Consider the following 22,627-nt stretch of genomic DNA (forward strand, 5'->3'; position numbering starts at 1 on the left):
TGATAACAACAGGACTTCAGGACCTTTCTGAATCAGAGGAGACCAGCGTCTCTCATCTGGCTGCAGTCTGCATCCCTCCCCATCCAGAGTTCAGCCTCACTGAACGCTACTGTTTCTTCACTTTCAGAGGAAGAGTTCAGCTCTCTGTTTTTATGGTTACTGACACAACCCATGATCCACACCATGTTGACCTTATCAACACACACTGTGTTAGCTGAAGACTGAACTCTACACACATCACTGAGTCTGCTCCATCAGGATCAGACTGGAGCTTCAGATTATCTCACTCTGAGATACAAAAATATCCAAATTCACGATATGACTTCTGGTTGTGGCGGCGTGCTGAACAGTCGTGGTTAATCCTGCACTGTTGCTAACCTCCAAATCAATACTATTTAAACAAACACAATTACTGTAAATTGCGTCAACCCAAAGAATATGTCTATTATAAATAAAAATGTCAAAGAAAATAGAGGAGGACAAGTGTATATCGATTTGGGGGCTTTTTAATGAGGAAAATGTACCGTAAGCTAACTTTGAAGAGGCAAGATACACTGATAACTCTGCAACATGGAAGGTCCCTAAACTATGGACATCATGAAGGCTATTCTGACCTTTAAACAGGATCTTCATGATGAAATGAGGGGTATGTTGGCGGCAATTAAAAGCATGCAGTCCGATATAAAATAATGCAGCGGTCGCATCACTGAGAGGAGCAGCGCAGTTCTACAGGTGGAGACCAAAGTAACACGCTGCAAAGTGTTGAGAAGAAAGCTACATTTCTCTCCACCAAGGTTGATGAGTTGGAGTGCAGGAGCTGGTGCAACAACGTGCATATACTGGGTATACCTGAAAAAGAGAGGCTCTGTCCCAAGCCCTACATGGAGAAATGGTTTGTGGATCATTCAGATATACCGATTCCCATTCTGGTCAAAAAACGATTCTGCTCCGAGGACTTTTATTGTGAATTGCCTGAATCACAAAGATAAGTAAACACCCTCAGAGCCCCGAGAAGACAGAGGTGATGTACAGGGACAACTGAATAAGATTTCTCCCAGACCAGTCAGCAGATTTTACAAACAACAAAGACAACATGATGCTGTTAATTTACATTCTACACTTGACCTGGGACTGACGTGCCTCATTATAAGCTCTCTAATGTGTTTTATTTAGCCAAGTGTTATGGTACTCACTCTATTTTATTCACTCCAATGCCTTATCATCCTATCATCTACATAATTTCAGAAACAGAACAATGACTGAAAAGGGAAAATACCACTTTGTAACTGCAGAGGCCTTCATAAACTTACAAAGTAAAGCAGGTTATTAACAGGTTAGATCCAGATAGTGTTCCTCCAAGAAACACGCTTCTTAGTGAATGGAACAGTCAGGATACATAAATGTCCAAACTTTCATTGGCACTATCTGGCCGCACAGCTGAGAACTATAATGTTCTATTTTTCTAACAGGGGCGGCTGTGGCTCAGTGGGTAGAGTCGGTCGTCGATCAATCTGAAGGTTGGCGGGTCAATCCCTGCTGTCACACGCTGAAGTGTCCTTGAGCAAGACACTGAACCCAAAACTGCTCCCTCTGTTGTTCAGCGGTGTATGAATGTGTATGAATGAGATTAACACCGATAGTCCCTTAGTACAGCAGCCTCTACCATCAATGACTGAATGTGCTGTGAATGAGTGAATGCGATGAGTAAAAGAACTTTGAGTGCTCAGAAAGATTAGAAAAGCGCTATATAAGTCCATTTACCAGAGATCCTCTGTCATGGATGGATATAGTGTCCTGCTTAGTACAGATACATTTGTATTTACACTCAGCTGAGCTCAAATATTTAAGAGAACATACTGCCCACCCTATTGTGATGATATGAGCTACAGAAACACATCAATATATCTAATTCCTTGTCTCAATTCAGTCCAATTTGGGGCAACGCTTCAGTTAAGCCAGGCAAGCTAGATGCTGTATTTCAGCTTTGGTCAAATAAGTAAAATATCTGAGCTCTACAGTGAAGATTTGCTTATGTCTTTTGGAGAACTCTATCAAACACATAACAATCCAAGGAAGCTCTTTTTCAAGTACCTGCAACTTAAGTTTATCTTCTCTGTGCAAAACCAATCATTTCTTATTCCTGCGTTATCATCATTTTAAGAATTGTAACACACACGGCTTGATTTCAATATTGTATAACTGGCTCTCATCAGGTTCAAAGCATATTTCAATATCCAAACTATAGCTGGAATATAACCTGTGAGGAGGCTCAGACTCAAACAGCTCACACTTCAATTCAGTATAACAGCAATATACTGGACAGTTGCTTTAAATGTAATGATGCCCAAGGAACTTTTATACATTCTATTTGGGAGTTCTGAAGGGGGGTGATCAATCAAGATTAGGTCTATTTTGTCAGTGAACATTCCAGTAGACTCCAAGATGATCTTGTTCCACCTGTATCCAACTGTTCTTAGTGTGAGAACCAAACTATGCAAGTTCATTGATTGTGCTAGACTGCAACAAAAACGAACATCGGCAGATATGGCAAATATGGCAGAGTGTGTGTGAATGAAGAATATACCTTGAAACACAAATATGCAGTTTATGAGGGAATCTGGAAACCATTTTTTGATTATATTAAGAGTGGGGATATAGGATGAAAACTCAACAGAATATTTAAATTAACTTGAGGTAGATCCCAGAAAAAGCTATTGAAGAAACAATGACTTATATTGCCCAATATGGCAACATAATATTTATGTCTGTACAGTGCACAATGTACATTGAAAGTCAATAAAGACAATGTTAAAAAATAATCACAATATATCAGAGACTCGCACATCCTAGACCTAAACAGCAAATTACCACATCATTAGTGTTTGGGGTAATTTTGTTAAAATAGTCAACATGAGGTGGCAGAGCTGACCCCATCTGCAGAGGTTGATAGTCTAGCTTCTGTTCTGGTTTCTCCAGCTGAAGGGTCTGAGCTGACTGTTAGCCCCTGTGGTCAGTATTAGGGATACACCGAAATGAAAATTCTTGGTCGAAACCGAAAATGAGGAAACCAAGGCCGAAAACCAAAACACTGAAATAAATTGTTATGCCAATTATTAGTACCATAGCATTTATGACTATGACTGTGTACTAACCTCAGTAAAATCAAGGCAAGCAGGTTCTCCGCATCCATTGCGGCCTGGATCATTTCTCATGCACGCTGCTTTATTCCCACATCAAAGTAATGATCTTTATAGCATGGATGAAGTACAGTCGCGATGAAGTGCAGAGGATCTGAATAGATCTCCGTGGAACATGTGCTGACAGACTCTAAGAGTGTACTTTTCATTGTTTTCACTTCGTGGTCTGTCTCAACCTCTTTGCTTAGAAGATGCTTTAGTGCTGCAGTTAAAGGAAGAACGGATGCAGACATGTTGGCACTTATCCAGACAAGCGCGTACTGGCTGAGATTTTGCTTGCGTCAAAAGAACATTCTGCTTCGGCCGTGTTGTTTTGATGATAAAAGTCTTTCGGCCGAAAATGCTCTTTTGAGCCATTTTCCGGCCAAAATTTTCGGTGCATCCCTAGTCAGTACACATACTATAAACAAGTGCCTCATACAACCACACAAAAAAAAACACAGACTATCCCTTTAACCTACTCACCCTGAGGCAAACTTTTGCTAGAAAGCAACTATTAACTGACATTTGAATTATGAGATCATACAGGTTCATATAAAAACAGGACATCACACAAGATCAGTCCGTTGCTTGTATTATTCTGTTTAACGTGTGAATAATTCAGGGTTTTCAGATAAGGTGAGAAAAGTCTGGCTCAGTCAGCATCATGAATGTGATTTTTTTTAGTGTTTGTTTTTGTTTGGCTTAAAAAGTGCTTTGATGTGACCCTTCTATTTAATGTGCCATTCTGTTGTTATTGATGTTTATGCTGTTCTGTTGTTGCCATTGTAACACATTAACATGTTTGTATGAACTACAGCTACACAATGTCTTTCTAAAAATCTCAATATTTGTATGATTGATTTAAAAAAAAGTACGATTAAATAATTTCTGATCAATTTGCAAATCTGTTCAAAGTTGCACTTGAAATTATTGTATTTTGAAATAGGAACTCTTATTTTTTTTAAAAATTCAAATCGAACTGCACCAATAAAGTAATAAAACTAACTATATATATTCCATTATTTTTCTCTGTATTTTATGATATTGAACAAAAACAAACCTTTTGATCACTGAAAACTTCCTCTGTGCTAAAACATAAAGAATAAAAATCCTCATCAAAGAAACTGACTGATACAGTAGATGACCTCCATAAATACACAAAGAGACAGAGACACACACACACACCTGCAAACATAGACACAGCATAGAGACACAGTTATCAACCGGAAATCTCCACAGCACTCATGTGGATTTATCCTGGTCAGAAACTAGTCTAACAGATCTCCGAAACAGTCAGCAGCTTTTTTGACATTACAATAAATGACATTTGTATAAAATAAAGATTTTCTTTAGCGAGGGGGAAATAGTGTAACTCCAGTGTAATGTTATTTTGGGGCTTTTATTTTGTAGCTTGTTTACATGCATGAGGTGGAGCCGGATGTGACGACAGCTCCGCGGTGTACAGCTGATCGCAGCGGACCCAGATCCTCGTCACTGTTGTTGTTTTTAATGTGAACACCTGGAGCCCACGGCACCACGCGCCGCGCTCTCCCCGCGGACACCTGCAGCGCGTGAAGCGGACACGCGAGACATGTCACGACCCCGTTATCTGCTCGTGGAGCTGTGACATCACCAAGGCCTACCTGTCATGCTCACGAGCTAGCTGTCACCGTTAGCACGAGACATGCTGCGTTCAGGGACGATGAAGGACTGCGGGAAACTGCGGTTCAAGAGTCATTTAAGCTAAGCTAGGCTAAGCTAACAGCTGTAGAGCCGTCTGTGTGGGGACTGTTGACCTGTAGGTACAAACACACACACACCCACACACACACTCACACACTCACACACTCACACAGAGGTAGTCCAGGATGTAGATCTATTCCCTGCTGGCTGTAAAGAGATCCTCTGGAGTCATAACACAGACACACAGCAGCTCTGTGACTGCTGCTGAGAAGTGCTCTGTCTCTGAAGATCTTTAGGGTCTCTGAGAGTCTTTGGGGGTGTCTGAAGGTCTGTCAGAGTCTCTGAGACTCTCCAAGGGTCTCTTGGATCTCTGAGGATCCCTAGTTCAGCTCCAGGATGTGGCTCCGCCTCTTCTTCCTGCTGCTGTACTTCCTGCTACTCTTCCTGTTGGCGAGGATCTTTGAGGCGGTGGTCTGGTATGAGACCGGGTCGTTTTCCACCCAACTGGTTGACCCTGTCTCTCTGAGCTACAAGAAGCTGAAGACCATCCTGGAGACTCGGGGACTTGGATACTCTGGACTTGCTGAGAAGAGGGATGTGAGCGAGTTGGTAGAGAAGTCAGGTATGAGTTTTTGACCTTTGCCCTTTGACAGATTAACCCTGATTGGTCCCCCCCCCACACACACACACACACATTATAAAAATAATAACAATAAAATCAGCTATAAATACAAAAGAACAACAAATAGGCTTGACTAATATGTACAGGCTAAAATAACATGATAAAGTGCAGTGGTGAGTAGCAGAGGTAGTTTTTTCATTAAAAAAATAGTAGTTAAATAATAAAAAAAATTTAAATATGGAATTCTGCTTGGAGAATTGTTGCATTGTATATCTACATGTATATTTACAGAGAGTATTTATCTGACAGGTATGACACTGTTATGGTTTAGTGTTCATCAGAGTGACAGCCTGGGGGAAGAAACTGTTCTTATGGCGGGTTGTTTTGGCGCACAGTGATCTGTAGCGCCTGCTGGAGGGGAGGAGTTTGAAGAATTTGTGTCCAGGGTGTGAGGAGTCAGCGGTGATGCTACCTGCCCGTTTCCTGGCCCGGGACCGGTACAAGTCCTGGTGGGGGGCAGGTTGACACTGATGATTTTTTTCTGCAGTCCTTAAAGTCTGTTGCAGTCTGTGTTTGTCTAGTTTGGTTGCAGATCCAAACCAGACAGTGATGGAGGTACACAGAACAGACTGGATGATGGAGGTGTAGAACATGATCAGCAGCTCCTGGGGCAGGTTGAACTTCATGAGCTGACGCAGGAAGTACATCCTCTGCTGGGCCTTTTTCCTGATTGTGTCTATGTGGGAGGTCCACCTCAGGTCCCAGGAGATAGTGGATCCCAGGAACCTGAAAGAGTCCACAGTAGGCACAGTTCTGTTCAGGATGGTGAGGGGGGGGCTTCTCCTGAAGTCCACTGTCATCTCTACCGTCTTGAGTGGGTTCAGCTCCAGATGGTTCTGACTACACCAGAGAGCCAGCTGTTCCACTTCCTGTCTGTAAGCAGCTTCAAAAACACTCCAATCAGTGCAATCAAAGCAGGCTTGAAACTTCTGCTTTGACTCCTCCGTCCACTTCTTCACAGTCCTAACTACAGGCTTAGCCGTTTTTAACTTCTGCCTGTAGGTCGGGATGAGATGAATCAGACAGCGATCAGATAGTCCTAAAGCTGCACGGGGGACAGAGCGGTATGAGTCCTTTATTACTGTGTAGCAGTGGTCCAGAGTGTTAGACTCCCCGGTGGGACACTTAATATGTTGTCTATATTTAGGTAGTTCGTGGGTTAAATTTGCTCTGTTAAAATCCCAGAGAATGATGAGCAGAGAGTCAGGATGTTTTTTCTCCACGTCTGTAATCTGGTCAGCCAGGTGCTGTAACGCCTCCGTTACGCAGGCCTGAGGTGGGATGTAGACGCCGACCAGAATAAAGGAGGAGAACTCCTGCGGCGAGTAAAAGGGTTTACCGTTTTTAAAAAGAGTCTCCAGATTTGGACTGCATGACTTCTTTAACACTGTGGTATCTGTACACCAACCTTTTTTTATGTAGAAACAGATTCCGCCTCCTCTCGTCTTCCCATAGAGTTCCTTTACGCGGTCTGCTCTGTGGAGCTGGAAGTCCAGTAGGTGTGGTGAACGGTCTGGGATGTTTTCACTGAGCTAGGTTTCAGTGAAACACAGGGCGGCGGATCTCTAAAAGTCTGTGTTTCTTGAGTTAAGGAGCAGCAGTTCATCCATATTGTTTGCCAGGGAGCAGACAATCGCCAGGGAGTGCACTGCGTAACCCCTGCTGTCTCAGTCTGACGAGCGCACCTGCTCGTTTGCCCCGGTGCCGGCGTATCCGGTAAAGACCATAGAGAGCTGCGGCTCAACCAGCAAGAATCTCCGCGTAACTTCCAGTTTTCAATGAAAACTGGTGTAAAAAGTTCAGCAGAGGACTGTCCAATGTTTTTTTTTTTTTTTTTTTTTTTTTTTTTTTATAACCAAATTTTATTCATTTTAACATTTAAAAACAGCAGTATGACAAACAGAGACAGGCAAATGAATACATATATGCAAAGTGAGTAACAGAGAGTGCACCTAACAAAAAATAAAGTAAAAAAATAAATAGAAAAGGAGAAAAATAATAACAATATCAAACAAACAAAGAAGGACATCATGTTATCAAGCATCAACATGTTCTTCCTAGATGACTAGTGAGCACACATAATCATCCTGCCATGACTTTACTTCAGCTAAATAGATTGCATTCTTTGAAAGTGAGAGATGAGAGGCTGCCAACACCTGTAAAATTTATCTGTTGAACCACGAATGGTGTATTTGATCTTTTCCAATTTTAAAAAAGATAGCAGATCCTGAAGCCAGGATGTGTTTGAAGGAGGTGAATGACTCTTCCAGAGAAGGAGAATCCGACGACGGGCTATTAATGAAGCAAAGGAGAGGACATTAACTTGCTTGGTAGTTATCTTAGTACCTTCCTCAGGGATTCCAAAAATAGCAATATGAGGTGATGGGACTAATGTTACCTGTAGTACCTCTGACATAAAATGAAAGAAGAACTTCCAGTACTCCGCTAAGCTTGGGCACAACCAGAACATATGAGTCAGGTCTGCCGGTGCCTGAGAGCACCTATCACAACTGTCTGAAAGGTTTGGATAAATCTTTGATAATCTGCTCTTGCTATAATGGATCCTATGAAGAACCTTAAACTGAATGAGGCTCAGTCTTGCACAGGAGGAGGATGAACTTATTGCGTGTAGTGCATCGTCCCACCACTCATTAGTCAAGGTGACGTCTAGTTCGGTCTCCCAACTAGTCCTAATCTTATGCAGGGCTGGAGGTGGGGTTATTGTTAATAGAAGGTTATAAATATAAGAAATATGTCCTTTAGAAAAGTTACCTATTGGGAGAAGATGATCGGCACCTGAAGCCAATGGAGCCAGTGGGAATACTGAGAAATTGGATTTAACAAAATTACGAATTTGAAAGTATCTAAACAAGTCAGACTGTTGAAGGTTGAATGTAGAGCATAACTGTGAAAAGCTAGCAAAGACACCGTTAACATATAGGTCGCCTAGGCAAGACAGGCCCTGTCTGCTCCAGGAAGCAAACCTTGAGTCGATCTTGGCTGGTTGAAATAGCTGATTATTACAAATAGGTGTGGCTAATGGTAGGGAGGTCCAGCCGAATTGATGTCTCACCTGCTGCCAGATTTTCAGAGTGTTAATAACTATGGGGTTGGTAGAATGCAGTCTAGGTTTAAATGGAAGACTGCTACATACCAGAGCTTTCAGGGATGAGGAGTGACAGGAGCTAGCTTCTAGATGGACCCACTCACCATCCGTGTCTGAGATCCAGAGTGCAACTTTGTGCAAGTTAGCTGCCCAATAGTATAACTGAAAGTTGGGTAAACAGAGTCCTCCCTGTGATCTCCTCCTCTGGAGAAGAGATTTGCGGATTCTTGGGTTTTTACCTCCCCATATAAAATTTAAAATCATCGAATCCAATTGAGAGAAAAACTTTTTAGGCAAAAAAATGGGCAAACATTGAAATAGGTATAAGTATTTTGGGAGCACATTCATTTTAATGGATTGTATTCTACCTATAAAGGAGATAGGTAGGCTGCTCCATCTTTGTAGATCTGACTTTACTTTGGTTGAAAGAGATGTAAAATTTTCCTCTAGAAGAGAGTGGATGGAGCTTGTGATAATAACTCCTAAGTATTTAAACCTGGTAGTGGAAACTTTGAATGGTAAGCTAGACTGTGATATTTCACGGGCTAACTGGTTAATAGGGAAACATTCGCTTTTCTGCATATTTAATTTGTACCCAGAGACGGCACCAAAGGATTTAAGAATGATTAAAATGTGTGGGATGGAGACTACTGGATCGGACACATATAGGAGCAAGTCATCCGCATATAAGGACACCTTGTGTTCGATCCCTCCTCTACTCACACCTGAAAAAAAATTATTGGCTTTAAGAGCAATTGACAAGGGTTCAATAGTAACAGCAAAAAGGAGAGGAGAAATCGGGCATCCCTGCCGTGTGCCGCGTGAGAGCGAGAAGAACTGTGATCGTTGAGTATTGGTACATACACAAGCCTGTGGTGAGGAATATAGTAAGCGTAGCCAGGAAATAAATTTTTCTCCAAATCCAAATTGGTTCAGCGCAAAGAAGAGATGACCCCACTCAACCCGGTCAAAGGCTTTTTCTGCATCAAGCGAAATAACCATCTCTGGACTAGTCAGATGAGCCGGGGAGTGAATGATGTTGAGAAGTCTCCGTATGTTTGTAAAGGAGTGGCGATTTTTAATAAACCCTGTTTGGTCCGTTGAGATAATGGAAGGTAAGACTGTTTCCATTCTACAAGCTATAGCCTTAGCAAGGACTTTATCATCAACATTAAGGAGGGAAATTGGTCGATAAGAGGAGCATAACTTAGGATCCTTATCCTTTTTAAGGATCAGTGATATTGATGCCTGGTTGAGTGTTGGTGGTAATTCACCTTCCCGGAGAGAGTCTGCATACATCTCTAAAAGTAGCGGTGCTAATTGTTCAGAGAATTTCTTATAAAATTCCACAGGGAAGCCGTCCGGTCCCGGGGACTTCCCACTCTGCATTAGCTTGATGGCGTCTGTTATTTCACGAAGAGAAAGCGATGTCTCCAAATTTTCCTGTTGTTCTAGTGTTATTTTGGGAATACTGAGTCCTTTGAAGAAGTTTTGTATGCCAACATTACCATCATCAGGTAGGTCGGATTTATACAGAGTGGAGTAGTAGGTTTCAAAAGTCCTGTTAATTTCATCAGGGCTCCTCGTCAGGGTACCTGAATCATCAATAATTCCAGATATTTGCTGCGAAGCTATTCTACTCTTCAACTGGTGTGCAAGAAGGCGCCCAGCCTTATCCCCGTGTTCATACAGTAATCCTCTGGCTTTGCTAAGCATCTTCTCAGCATCTCTAGTGGATAAGAGATTGAACTCGGTCTGGAGGACTGTCCAATGTTGATAAGTTCTTCTCTGGTAAAAGAAACCAGAGAAGCGGGGCATGAAACTACAAAAAAAGAGAAAAACGCAACAAGTACAAGAGAGCGCAGTACCAGGGCGACACATATTCCACTTTCCTGCAGCCTGTAACACACTCAGAAGATTTTGTCAGAACACTTAATGAACATCATACTTCAGTTCTGTCTGTTAGGACCAAGTGTTTTTCTCAAAGTGAGAGGCAGGTTCTTTTAATGTGAAGGAGCTTCTCTGCATTATCAGCAGTGAGCCTGTTCCGGTTCTCATCTACAATATGTGAAACTAGACAGACGGTCACTGTCCACACTACCGCATGGTGCTGAGAGGTATCTCTGTCACATATGAGCCAGAGTAGGAAACCGCACTTTGGTCGCCAGTACTGTAATGGTTTGCCTTCTTGTGAAGTTGTTACCTCTCCAAAGCATGTCTCTAATCGAATGGTAAGGTGCATTTCGACCAAGAGTTTCAGGGTCTTTTAGCCCCCAGAACTACTTTCCCCTGAACTAAAAGGTTCCTGTGCCCCCATTGTTGTCTGCGTTTCGACCGCGGGCTGAAGTCCCGGGTAGATTGTGCAAATCAGGCCAGTGACGTACTGAGAAAAAAAAAAAGTAAATGCACTACACCACCAGACCAGTAGAGGGCAGTAACACAAAGAGGAATGCCATTCATCACAGATGACACCATAGAAGCAGATGAACAGGCAGGTATCATTATGAGCAACACAACAGTTAGCCTGTTAGCATGAAGAGACTCAGCTGGAGCTGTTTTAGATAGTGCTATATTTCATCACAGATGGATTCACTGAATCAACACGCGAGAGGAGATAAGCGCGAGTAGCAAAGACGTTTCAACACGGCTTTAAAATCCTTTTGAACTCAAAAAGCTGTGGCAGAGATCAGCCGGTGTTTTGGTTTAAACAGTGACCCTGTTAACTGGAGACTTTAAGTCGGATGCATCCCTCATAAATGTCTTTAGACGATCATTAAATATCTGATGAGGATATTTTGAAATCTTCGTAAAAACTAAACTAGTTTGCATTCCCAGGAACTCCCTCTGTGTTTCAACAGCTGTGTAAACTCCACAAACACTGACACGTTCAGCTGAACGTCTCCAGTTTAAAGTAGGGCTGAACGATTAATCAAATTCAAACCGACATCGCGATGTAATAGAATGCAATTTTCAAATCGCAAAGGCTGCGATTAAAAAAAAAAAAAAAAAAAAGTTTCATGTACACAGCCGCAACCTTATGTGACATGCATGCAGTAGGTGGCCGTAATCCACCTTTCAGCTGGTTTGCCGACAGCCAAAAATCTCCAAAGAATGAGACACGTGCAAGTGGGGGATGAAGAAAACAACTTCAGCCACGCTAAGTTTTGATTTGTTGTTTTGTTAAAAATGGCCTCAGCAGAAGAACCAGTCATATTGAGGCATACAAAATAATCAACACGCTGAATATCAACATGTGGAGAAGGCTTATAAATAATCTCCGCAGATGCAGAATCAGTGAAGACCCAGACAACGTGGATTTACTGCAACAGGATAACTGAACAGATTCATATTTAATACTCACAGTGTCCAGTTTTCTGTCTACTGGTTCTTATTGAGAACAATAGCATGTTTACTTGGTCAGGTGCAAGGGAGAAGTTCCCTCGGCTGGTGGTGAAGCTTTCAGCAGTGTGTCTGCCCCCTGGTGGGTGGCTGGCTGCAGTATAGGTCAAAAAATCCGTCTCCCCCATTCATTTGAATGGGGGAGCAGTCAAACTTTAAAAAATAAATACACATCGTATGAATGTTTCTCACATCCGTATGCTGTTGTGATATGTAGTTAGTATTTCACCATTTTGTGTCCAAGGCCTCTTTTTCCTGAAAAGTTTCTTTTTCGTTAGTTAGTTATTAGAGGTTGAAAAATGGGGTTTTACTTCTGGGTTTCCTTTGATTCACAGCCGCCTTAGAGGGAAACTTCAAAGGACACACAGCGTCTTGTGACGGTACGCCCTAGGGCGGAGCTCGTTACAGTGGCTTCACAGGCTCTGGCTGCACAATGGCTGCGCCCAGGAGTGGGATTTTTTGGCTTCAGAACCGTACAACGGGAAGAGGCGGAGCAACGCTGTCCATTTTTATTTACAGTCTATGGTCAGGTGTCAGCCAGGAGCGCAACTGAGTCATAATCAGTCTGGCAGCGGAGAAAAAAGGAGACCTGTCACTCAGCCGCAGCTGAGCGTCTCCTTCAGTCAGCTGATTCACATCCAAACATGCTTTAAACTTCAAACACTTGTTTGGCAGAATTTTGTTAAGTAGTTGTGGTGAACACTTACAAGACTACAAGTCAAAGTATTTAGTAAGTTTACAACTGTAATTCAAGTAGCTTAATAAACTGTCTTTCATATTAATTCATGCTTCATTTGCCCTTATCTTAACATAAGCCTGGCCTATGAGAAAGAACAGTTTTGTGTATAATACGTCTGATATTGTTTATTATAATACAGATTGATTTATTACTTGTGTTTGTTGAAAAATACATGAAGAGGACCTTGAAAAAAATAAAATAATTGCATATTTAATCAAATCGCAATATCAAGGAAAATAATCGCAATTAGATTATTTTCCAAAATTGTTCAGCCCTAGTTTACAGGGTCACTTTTAAAACCGTAACACCGGAAGAGAGGCATTCGCGGTTGGCTGAGAGAAGACTCCTGTTACAAGCTGCTAAATTGCCTGATTGATTAGGTTTATTTTGGTCTGCATCAGCAACCAACACGTCCCTCCACAACATAGGAGCCATGTAAAGATTACAAATAAAAGCAAAAAACAAATCAATCACAGAGGGATTCATCAAAAAAATACATATATAGAGTCCAGCATATACATACACACACATATCTATCTGTACATGCATACGTACACATAAAAATGCATTCATACATCATATAAATATATAAACATGCATACACATCCACATTTATTTTGGCCAATTCCATGGTGACCAAAAAAGGTCCAGGCTGAAGCCAAGGCTTATCCTGTCTACCCTTTAACATAACTTATACCTTATAGGCAACATTCTGCATTAATTATGACGTTTTATAACAAAGCACTCTTCGAATGTTTCATTCAGAAACAAACTTACAAACAATAAAACAAATCCCAAAACATTTCATTCTCAACAAGCAGCAGTTCAGAAATCTTAGTGAAACCTAAATAAAATTAAAGTTTATAATTCATCCATATATTTATGTTTGTTTTTAAGCATTTTTTTAAATAATCAAAGGAAGTTACACATTTTTAATTCCTCCTCACAACTGTTCCAAAAGTTTACCCCTTTAACAGATACACACATCTGTTTTATATTTGTCCTTGTCTTTATTTTTTTTAAATACCTGCTCCTCTTAATTCATACCTGCTTTCTCTGATTTCAAATACATTTGAACACAGTTAGGAAGTAAACCATGTTTTGCTTTATACATTACCTGAGCTGTTTTGTGTTCCACTAAATCATAAAATGTAAGGGCCTTTAAACTAATTAATAACGCATTGGTAGGTTCAAGGTAGCTAGATTTTGGTATGATTCTCATACATATTTTCTGTAACTTAAAGATGGAGTCGGTGTTGGTTTTATAAGTGTTACCCCATACTTCCACACAGTAGGACATGCATGGAACAATGAGAGAATAGTAAAGAGTGTACAATGACTTTTGATTCAAGAATTGCTTAGTTTTATACAGCATGGCAATGGTTTTTGACATTTTACTTTTGACATTATTTATATGTGGCTTCCAATTAAGTTTGTGATCGAAAATCACACCCAGAAATGTATTTTCATACACCCTTTCTATTTCTACATCACTGATCTTAAGTTTAACTTGTGTTTTGATTTGCCGAGTGCCAAAGATGATAAACTTTGTTTTGTTTAAATTCTTGGACAACTTGTTACAATCAAACCATTTAAGCACATTTAATTCACTTTCAATTGTGTTCAGAAGCTGTTTTAGGTTTTTCCCAGAGCAGTGGAGATTAGTATCATCAGCAAATAACACAAAATTGAACAGCTTTGACACGTTACAGATGTCATTAATGTAAAATGTAAATAGTTTAGGTCCAAGGATTGACCCTTGAGGGACCCCACAAATCATCTTTTTTGATTCAGATTTTACAGTATTCATTTGTGCATATTGGTATCTATCACTATGGTAACTTTCCATCCATGAATATGCGGGCCCCCTGATACCATACAATTTTTGTTTCTCCAGTAATATATTATGGTCAATTATGTCAAAAGCCCCATTACTGCCATTGAAGTTGACCTGTTAGCTCTGAAGCCAAACTGGTGATCACTTAGACAATTACGATTTGTAATGAAATTCTGAAGTCTTTGCACAAATAATTTCTCTAAGATATTTGAAAATTGAGGAAGCAGATATGTAGGCTGGTAGGTGGAGAATAGGTTTTTGTCTCCACTTTTAAAAATGGGAATCACTTTTGATATTTTCATTTTCAAGGGAAAAATACCAGTTTGGAAGGATTTGTTGCAGATATATGTTAATGGTTTCACAATGAAATGTATAATGCTTTTTACTTATGATATATAAATTCCAAAGCAGTCAGTAGACATTTTATTTTAAGTTTTTTAACAATGTCAAGTACTTCCTTTTCTTCGACAGCACTGATAAACATTGATGAGTAATTCTTATTAACTATATATTTATGAAAATCATCCTTATTAGTTGGTTCAACAATCTTCTTTGATAGGTTGTATCCAAAATTCAAAAAATAATCATTAAATTCATTGGCAATATCTGTTACCCTATCAATGATAACATTTTTATCTCTTATAAAGTAATTTGGAAGATCTGCTCGTCCAGTTTTCTTTTTAATAATGCTGTTTAATACTCGCCAAGTTTCTTGAGTGTTACTCCTGTTCCGCTCCAATAGTTTGTGATAATATTCTTTTTTGTTATTCCTCATGATATTAATTAATTTATTTTTATATAACTTATAAGTATTTTCTGCTTTAAAAACAACCTATAGAAGTCATTTTTCTTTTAACATGCATTCTCTATTCCCTTAGTGATCCAAGGCTTGCTCATATGCTGATGATTCTCGGTGACAATTTTTAAAGAACAGTCAGACCCCTGAAAGTCTTGGAAACTTTGAAAAGTACTACCCCCCTAGCAAGGGCTTTTCAGGTGGGAGATTTACTACCCCTGAACTAAATTTAGACCCTGATTCCACCGGTCGAAACGCAGGTAGTTCCGGGGTAAAGCCCCTAGTTCAGGGGTAAAGTTCCTGCGATCGAAAAATGCCTTTTGATTGATTCTGAGTCCCGTTTCATATTTCCTTCTTATGTGACAGGGTGGCTTATAATTAAAAGTGATTACTTGAGTTTTTTGTATATTAAACTTGTCACTTGAAAATGAACCATATTCTTTTATTATGTTCATGAGTTTTGGGAGTGAATTTGGAGGTTGTGTTAGGTATGTTATCAGCAAATAGGGCTAATTTATGTTCCCCTGATATCATATTTATTCATTTAATATCTGTATTTTGTCTTATCCATTGGCTTAGAGAAAAGAGGAGTGGTGAGGCGCAGCATCCTTGTCTTGTCCCTCTTTCTAGAATAAATGCGTTACATAAATCCCTGTTGATTTTAATCCTCGCAGAGGCTTTGTAATATAGGGCTTTAATAGTGTCAATGAAAGAGTGATGATAACCACATTTTGCTCAAACTTTGTACAAAGAGGACCACCTAACAGACGAAAGCTCAAACTTATGATAGCCGTTTCAGTATTTTGCAGTCTGACATGATTAATAATATGTAAAGTTATTCTATTATAATCTTGTGTTTGTCGTTGTCTGATAAAACCTGTCTGGTCCAAATGGATTAGATGAGGTAGAATATTTTCAATCAGTGTGGATGTGAAGAGTTTATGATCTATATTCAATAAGCTAACGGGACGATAACTGCCACTGTCCAATTTGTGTTTTCCATCTTTTGGTATGACAGAGATAATAGCTTCTCTCCATGAGACCGAGATTTCTTTCTTCTGTAATATCCAGCTGTTCCCGCATTGATTTATACCACTCGTCGGTTAAACCATCAGTGCCAGGGGCCTTATTTGCCTTTAATCTACTAATTGCTGTATTTAATTCCTCCATTTCTATTTCAGCTATTCATTTTTCATTTTGCTCATTAGTTACAATCTGTAAATTTAAGGAAACTTGGAAAGACTCAATCTGGAGATCTTTATTTATTTCTGATTGGGATTACAATGATTCGTAATATTTTTCAAAGCTCTGATGAATATTTTCTGAGTCACTCTCGATCTTTCCTGAGCTAGGATCTCTAATCTCATGTATTGAACTATCAGCTTGTTGTTTTCATAGTCTATAAGATAAGAGTCTTAAAGATCTTCCACCACCCTCATAGTATTGTTGTTTTGTGAATAGTGATTTTTTTCTGTGTCTCTTGTGTATTTATTCATTTATTTCCTTCCTTATTTTGTCATTTTTACTCTTATTACTTCATTCAAACTGTTTATATGATCTCTCTGTAGTTTCTTTCATTTATGCTTTAGATTCTGGAGTCTTTTTTTCCCTAGTTTTTTTCTCGTGCAAAGTAATGGAATCACTTCGTCATTTTCATTCTGTTGTAAATATATATATATTAGGGGTGCAACAATGCGTGTATCTGTATTAGGGATGACCACAATTAATCGATTATCGATTAATTGATTGTTTAGAAATTACTCGAAACACACATTTTTGTTATCAATTTTCCGTCCCGTGGAACAAACATCATGTGGTCTCATATTACACTCATCTATCAGGGAGGTGTTTTAAGTTTAAAGCATGTTTGGATGTGATTCAGCTGTTAAAGGTGTTGCGCACAGCGGAGACGCTCAGCTGGCGGCTGCGGCTGTGTGTCAGGCGCTTTTTAAAAGAGGATCAATACAAAACTGCTGCCAACAACGACACGGACACAAAGGTTGACAGCTTTAAACAGGATATTTCCCACCTTTGGATACAAATGCAACAGACAGGTGGGAAATTCTGGTACGCTACGTTTACAGACCAGCAACATCAGAGCGGTCTGGGCTTTTCTGCAGCTTGACTGATTCTGACCCGGTTGTGCTCCTGGCTGACACCTGACCGAATACACATGTTTATTTTTCTCAATAAGAACAAGTAGACAGAAAACTGGACACTGTGAGTCTGAAGTACTTTTATGTTAGTATTATGAGCCTTCACTTTATAAGATTATGTCCGCGGAGAATATTTTAATGAGCCTGATCGTTAATATTCTGCATGTCAAACGTGTGCCCGTATTCAATCCTGTCAGTTATATGCATTTTGTTGCTGTAGAAAATAAAATTTAGGGGGAAAACAACCTATTTGGCATTGTTTTTGACGTAAGAATAATAATGATTTTTTTTTATCAATTAATCGATAATTGATCGTTAACATTTCCAAAAATCGATCACGGAAAATACTTAAAATGTACATCCCTAATCTGTATCGAACCGTTCGATACAGTGGTCACGGTTTGGTATGCCCTATGATCCGAACAATACGCAATTTTATATTTATTTGATCAACTTCTGACGAGGCGCTCTGTGCTGACTCCTCCAGGCTGCATTGAGGAGTGCAGGTCCACTGAACTGCGCGCTCCTCCCACATCCATTCAGTCCAAGCTGGTCACGTTTGTTTTAACTGTGCTTCATATGGAAATCTATATTTCACCATACAATGGTCTGCTGGGTTCATATGTTCACGTATGTGTGTGTGGGCGTGCGCCACCACGAGAGGGAAGCATGAGTGATCCGCTTTGGTTGCAGAGCAGAGTCGTTCCTTGGTCCTGTAGTGATGCTAGACATGGTGATATATTTTTAAAGGTGACATATCATGCAAATTCAACTTTTTAATGGTTCTCTACCTGAAATATGTTTCCCTGGCATGTCTACAAACCCCCCGAGAATGAAAAAAATCTCCACCTTTCTGTAAATGTGTGTGAAACGAGCCGTTTCAGACTTCCGTGTTTTTGTTACGTCACAACAATTTCCGGTCTGTCACGGAGTCAGAGCTCGGAGCTTGTTCAGCCCATAGACTGTATAAAATACAACTCAACCCCTCCTCCGTTTTTCATTACCTGCACACGTGTGCTAACAAGGAGCTTAGGAGGGAGGCATTTTAGTTGTAGGCTGTCTTAATAAACACAAAGGTTGGTTTTACTCCCCACGTCTGCAGATTTGAAGATCTAGGGGATGATTTTTATTTGTCATGGATAAGTGCTAGCACTAGTTAGCATAGCTACAGCTACATGTCGTAGCTGTAGCTGTGTACCAAGACAAACGTCGACATACTGACAAATAAAACAACAAGTAACACAGAATCTGTGACCAATCCTTCAGAAAAGGTCCTGCTGCCTTTCTGGCAGAGGTCGGTTTTACTCCCCACGTCTGCAGATTTGAAGATCTAGTGGATGATTTGTATTTATCATGGATAAGTGCTAGCGCTAGTTAGCATAGCCACATAGCTACATGTTCGTAGCTGTAGCTGTGTATGAAGACACACGTCAACATACTGACAAATAAAACAACAACAAACAGAATCTGTGACCAATCCTTCAGAAAGGTCCTGCTGCCTTTCTGGTAGAGGTCGGTTTTACTCCCCACGTCTGCAGATTTGAAGATCTAGTGGATGATATATATTTATCATGGATAAGTGCTAGCGCTAGTTAGCATAGCCACATAGCTACATGTTCGTAGCTGTGTACCAAGACACACGTCGACATACTGATAAATAAAACAACAAGAAACACTAAATCTGTGACGAATCGTTCAGAAAGGTTCTGCTGCAGGCGCCTCTCCATCAGGATCAGATTCTGGATCAAATTCAGAGGGGTGAAGTAACGCTATCTGTGAGCAGAGTGTACAGTCATGGCCAAAAGTTTTGAGAATGACACAACTATTAATTTTCACAAAGTCTGCTGTTTCAGTTTTTATAATGGCAATTTGCATATACTCCAGAATGTTATGAGGAGTGATCAGCTCAACTGCAATTAATTGCAAGTCCCTCTTTGCCTTGAAAATGAACTTTATCACCAAAAACACATTTCCACTGCATTTCAGCCCTGCCACAAAAGGACCAGCTAACATCATTTCAATGACACACAGGTGTCACACACATTAACACAGGTGTGGGTGTTGATGAGGACAAGGCTGGCGATCAATCTATCATGATTGAGTGACTGGACACTTTAAAAGGAAGATGGTGCATGACACCATTGTTCCTCATCTGTTAGCCATGGTTACCTGCAAGGAAACATGTGCAGCCATCATTGCATTGCACAAAAAGGGCCTAACAGGGAAGTTTATAGCAGCGAGTAAGATTGCACCTCAGTCAACCGTCTATCGAATTATCAAGAACTTCAAGGAGAGAGGTTCAATTGTTGCCAAACAGGCTCCAGGGCGCCCAAGAAAGTCCAGCAAGCGCCAGGACCGTCTCCTGAAGGTGTAACAGCTGCGGGATCGGGCCACCACCAGTGCAGAGCTTGCTCAGGAATGGCAGCAGGCAGGTGTGAGTGCATCTGCACGCACAGTTAGGCGAAGACTTTTGGAGGAAGGCCTGGTGTCAAGGAGGGCAGCAAAGAAGCCACTTCTCTCCAGTAAAAACATCAGGGACAGACTGATATTCTGCAGAAGGTACAGGGACTGGACTGCTGAGGACTGGGGTAAAGTCATTTTCTCTGATGAATCCCCTTTCCGATTGTTTGGGGCATCTGGAGGAAGGCTTGTTCGGAGAAGACGAGGTGAGCGCTACCATCAGTCCTGTCTCTTGCCAACAGTGAAGCATCCTGAGACCATTCATGTGTGGGGTTGCTTTTCGGTCGAGGGAGTGGGCTCTTTCATAATCTTGCCTAAAAACACAGCCATGAATAAAGAATGGTACCAGAACGTCCTCCGAGAGCAACTTCTCCCAACCATCCAAGAGCAGTTTGGTGATGAAGAATGCCTTTTCCAGCATGATGGAGCACCTTGCCATAAAGCAAAAGTCATAACAAAATGGCTCGGGGAACAAAACATTAAGATTTTGGGCCCTTGGCCAGGAAACTCCCCAGATCTTAATCCCATTGAGAACTTGTGGTCAATCCTCAAGAGGCGGGTGGACAATCAAAAACCCACAAATTCTGACAAACTCCAAGCATTGATTATGCAAGAATGGACTGCCATCAGTCAGGATTTGGTCCAGAAGTTGATTGACAGCATGCCAGGGAGAATTGCAGAGGTCTTGAAAAAGAAGGGTCAACACTGCAAATATTGACTTATTGCATGAATTCTGTGTAATTCTCAATAAAAGCTTTTGATACTTATGAAATGCTTCTAATTGTATTTCATTATACCATAGAAACATCTGACAAAAACACCTAAAAACCCTGAAACAGCAGACTTTGTGAAAATGTAATATTTGTGTCATTCTCAAAACTTTTGGCCATGACTGTATATTCAGCCAACATGTAAACATTAGATCAACGTCCCAGAGAGCCGAGGGCACATCCACTTCCTGAGGGTGTGTGGTCAGTGAGAAAACAGACTGTTCTGAGGAGGACTGAAGAAGAGGGTTTTTCAGGCATGCCAAAATCTGATTTCAAAGTGTTTTTTTTGAGCATAAACTTTAAAGACATGTTTTGGGGACCTCTTAGACCAATATATATTGATGAAAAAAGTGTGATATGTCACCTTTAAAGTTCGTATATGGATTACTTGTGGTCTTATACTGCATGCTGTGTAAGACTTCAGCCTGATACCGGACAGTGTTTCCCCTGCTGTTATATTGGGGGCGCACCCGCTGGGTCCCGCCCCCCCTTGGAAGTCAAAGCAGAAGTGATTTAAGGTTCCCCTCTCTCATAGATCAGGTCTAAACCAAGACAGACAGACACACACAGACACACACACGCACACACACACACACTCACACACACTCACACACAAACCCCCCATGCACAGCAGAACATGTGTCAGGTATAGCTGCCCCTGATTAATTCAATTTAATTTAAAAACTGCTTTTGAGCTGAAACAAATGTCATTTCAATAAACTTCAAGTAAAAAAAATGCATGGAAATTTATCTTCTTCTGTATCGAAAACGTATCGAACCGTGACAAAAATGTATCGAACCGTGGATTTTGTGTATCATTGCACCCCTAATATATACAGTTAAGCCCGAAATGATTCATACCCCTGGCAAATTTTGACTTGAAGTTACTTTTATACAACCAGTAAATGTTTTCTTGTTTAGAAATGAAACAGGCTTGTCCCTGAAGGTAATAAGACGATGTACAAGAGGCATCATTGTGGAAAAAAATATTTCTCAGCCTTTATTTACATTTGAACTAAAAGTGTCATGTCCAAAATTATTCATACCCTTTTCAATAATCAACAGAAAAGCCTTTATTAGCTATTTTCAGCAATCAAACGCTTCCTATAATTGCTGACCAGCATTTTGCATGCCTCCACTGGTATTTTTGCCCATTCATCTTTAGCGATGAGCTCCATGTCTTTCAGGTTGGAGGGTCTCCTTGCCATCACCCTGATCTTCAGCTCCCTCCACAGATTCTCAATTGGATTCAAGGCAGGACTCTGGCTGGACCACTGCAAAACGTTCATGTCTTTGAATGCTAACCATTTCTTCACCTCTTCTGCTGTGTGTTTTGGGTCATTGTCACCCCCATGTTTGACAGTGGGGATGGTGTTCTTAGGGTTGAAGGCTTCGCCTTTTTTACGCCATATAGAGGATACATCAATGTGGCAAAACAATTAAATCTTTATTTCCTCTGACCATAAAACAGAAGACCAGAAGTCTTTTCTTTGTCCAGATGAGCATTTCCAAAGACCATGCAGGCTTATGTGAGCCTTATCTGGAGGAGTGGCGTCCTCCTTGGTCTGCGTCCGTGGAACCCAGCAGTGTGTAGTGGCCGTTGGACTGTCTGCCTTGAGACATTACCACCAGCAGTGCCCAGATTCACCAGGATAGCCTTGGTGGTGATCTTGGATTCTTTTTTCACCTGTTGAGTTCATTAAAACAGCTGTTCCTAATGAATCAGGGTAATTAGGATGCTTTAGAAGAGCTTGGACTGTTTGGAATGGTATAGAACTTTGGATTTTCCCACAGACTGTGACAGTTTGCAAAGGGTATGA

At 40.7% G+C, this 22,627-nt stretch overlaps 2 protein-coding genes across 3 annotated transcripts in view; both read left to right on the forward strand.

Moving 5' to 3' along the window:
• abhd18 (abhydrolase domain containing 18) overlaps window positions 1–118 on the forward strand; it is a 45,773-nt gene extending 45,655 nt beyond the window's left edge. The window contains exon 14 of the mRNA XM_034690729.1: window positions 1–118. This exon is cut by the window's left edge and continues 2,000 nt beyond it. The gene's annotated coding sequence lies outside the window, so the exon portion shown is untranslated.
• A 4,500-nt stretch (window positions 119–4,618) lies between these two features.
• Window positions 4,619–22,627, forward strand: part of rnf103 (ring finger protein 103) — a 28,318-nt gene continuing 10,309 nt past the window's right edge. The window contains exon 1 of one of the 2 annotated variants that reach the window (XM_034690287.1): window positions 4,619–5,484. In XM_034690287.1, the coding sequence (XP_034546178.1) occupies window positions 5,259–5,484 (226 nt within the window). In that variant the 5' untranslated portion in view covers window positions 4,619–5,258. Of the gene's footprint in view, window positions 5,485–22,519; window positions 22,622–22,627 lie in introns of those variants that run through there. The other variant, XM_034690289.1, reaches the window with a different exon arrangement.

Source organism: Notolabrus celidotus, chromosome 8, assembly GCF_009762535.1.
Source record: "Notolabrus celidotus isolate fNotCel1 chromosome 8, fNotCel1.pri, whole genome shotgun sequence".
Taxonomy (NCBI): domain Eukaryota; kingdom Metazoa; phylum Chordata; class Actinopteri; order Labriformes; family Labridae; genus Notolabrus; species Notolabrus celidotus.